The 1,872-nt window shown below is 41.1% G+C and overlaps 1 protein-coding gene across 1 annotated transcript in view; it reads left to right on the forward strand.

Moving 5' to 3' along the window:
* LOC140332321 (von Willebrand factor A domain-containing protein 5A-like) overlaps positions 1–1,872 on the forward strand; it is a 40,415-nt gene that overhangs the window by 15,884 nt on the left and 22,659 nt on the right. Inside the window, 2 exon segments of the mRNA XM_072413585.1 lie at positions 93–160; positions 925–1,127. Of these exon segments, the coding sequence (XP_072269686.1) occupies positions 106–160; positions 925–1,127 (258 nt within the window). The 5' untranslated portion in view covers positions 93–105.

Genomic DNA, 1,872 nt, shown 5'->3' on the forward strand with positions numbered 1-1,872 from the left:
GAGTGAAGGCGGAGGAAATGAGGATACTCTGTACTGTGTCACACAGCCTTCAGCCATAAAATCCAACACGTGTTTCTTTTATTTCCCTTCAGATAATCTGCAATAATGCCGCCATTTCCTCCGTGCTGTGGCCTTATCATTGTGGCTTCTCGCCAGCCAAGTAAGTGTACAATTAATGGTAGATCACATACACATCTCATCCTGCATATGTTGTTTAAAGTTATCATCCTTTGCTATTGCCTCCAATAATGAGATCTCATATTAGATTTCATATAAATATTTTCATGTTGTTAAAGTCGAAGTCTGGCCCTACCATCCAACTATTGCAGACTCCTTGGACAAGGCAACATTTTTTATTCCTTGTCTTGTTTAATTTAGGTGAACTCATCCAAACTGCAGCCTTACTCTGGCCATTCTTTTCTGGCTTCTGGTATTAAGGCATTTTTGCCAAGATAATTGTCATTATTTTCCCATTTTAGGACCATTCTCTGTAAACCCCAGAGATGATTATGGGTGAAAATCTGAGCAGATCAGCAGATTCTGAAATACTTAAATAAACCCTTCTGGCACCAACAACCATGCCACATTCAAAGTCCACTTTCTTCCCAATTCTGAAATGAACTGAATTTTAGTAGGTCATCTTGACAATGCTTATGTTAATTAATACATTTGCCTAATATGGTATTGAATCCAAAAGCATCACCATTTAAAAGCTGACCCTGCAGATATAATTGTGTCAAACAATACTCAAATTTGACTGTAACTCTAATACGTTATATCACAACCAAAGTCTAGCATCATGACAGTGCAGCAGTAGTCAACAGATCCCTTATTTGTCACTTCAGATAAGTTTTAGATCTATCAGACTCTTATCTCAAGTTCTAAGACACTGGACTTTATTCTGATTTACTTGTGTGTGTCCAGTTCCTCTGCAGGGGATCTGGGTAGAGGTCCAGGTGAAGGGATTTGTGGCAGATGTATCAGCGACTCTCAAGTATAAGAACAAGGAAGAGAAGGCGGTGGAAGCGGTCTTTGTCTTCCCCATGGATGAAGACTCTGCTGTCTACAGCTTTGAGGCCACAATAGAAGGAAAGAAGATTATAGCCGAGCTCCAGGAGAAGGAGAAGGTAATGGCTTCCCATGAAATATGATTATACATTTTTAAACTTTTCATTAAATTGGTATATGATAATAAAAAATGTTTAGGCTTGTAGAAAAATCATTGAGTTGTGCTCTGCATTTCTATACAATGTCTGAATCATAGAGTCCCTGCGGTTTGGTGGGCTAGGCTATACCCTGCCAAACGAGGTTTGAGTAGAAGAAGGTGAGGCCAAGCCATGATAAAATGGGGCTTAGTATTGACTTGGAAAGAAATAAAGACCTCATGCACAGCCTGGAGTTGAGCTTTAACTGGAACACAGGGACTGATATGAAAAGTGCCGTGGGGTCCCTATATATCGGTACTGTTACTACCTTAGGCACTTTTGATACCAAATTAGATAACCTTCCTTAGCTTTTTTGTAATAAATGTATCATCTATCTTTGCAAGAAACTACCCTGAACCCAAACAGTTTTCACCCCAGACATTGCTAAGCTGGGTGGAAAGAAGCTGTAGGCAGGCAGTGAGCCAACTTTTCAGTAACCACCCAAAAACAAATTGGTGGTGTAGGCAACCAGCAGGAAGGTACTAGAGAGCAGATAGATTTGCACAGGATTCCAATCCTGTGGGAAGTAGCAGGTGTAAGTCTCTCACCTGGGAGATAATTGATTAGGAAGCACCGAGGGTGGAGATATAATACAGAGCCAGGAGCTCAGTCAGAGGAGGTGATGTGCTGGAGACACAGGCGGGTGGTCTGTGTGAGTGGCTGTGCT

Source organism: Pyxicephalus adspersus, chromosome 6, assembly GCF_032062135.1.
Source record: "Pyxicephalus adspersus chromosome 6, UCB_Pads_2.0, whole genome shotgun sequence".
Lineage (NCBI taxonomy): Eukaryota > Metazoa > Chordata > Amphibia > Anura > Pyxicephalidae > Pyxicephalus > Pyxicephalus adspersus.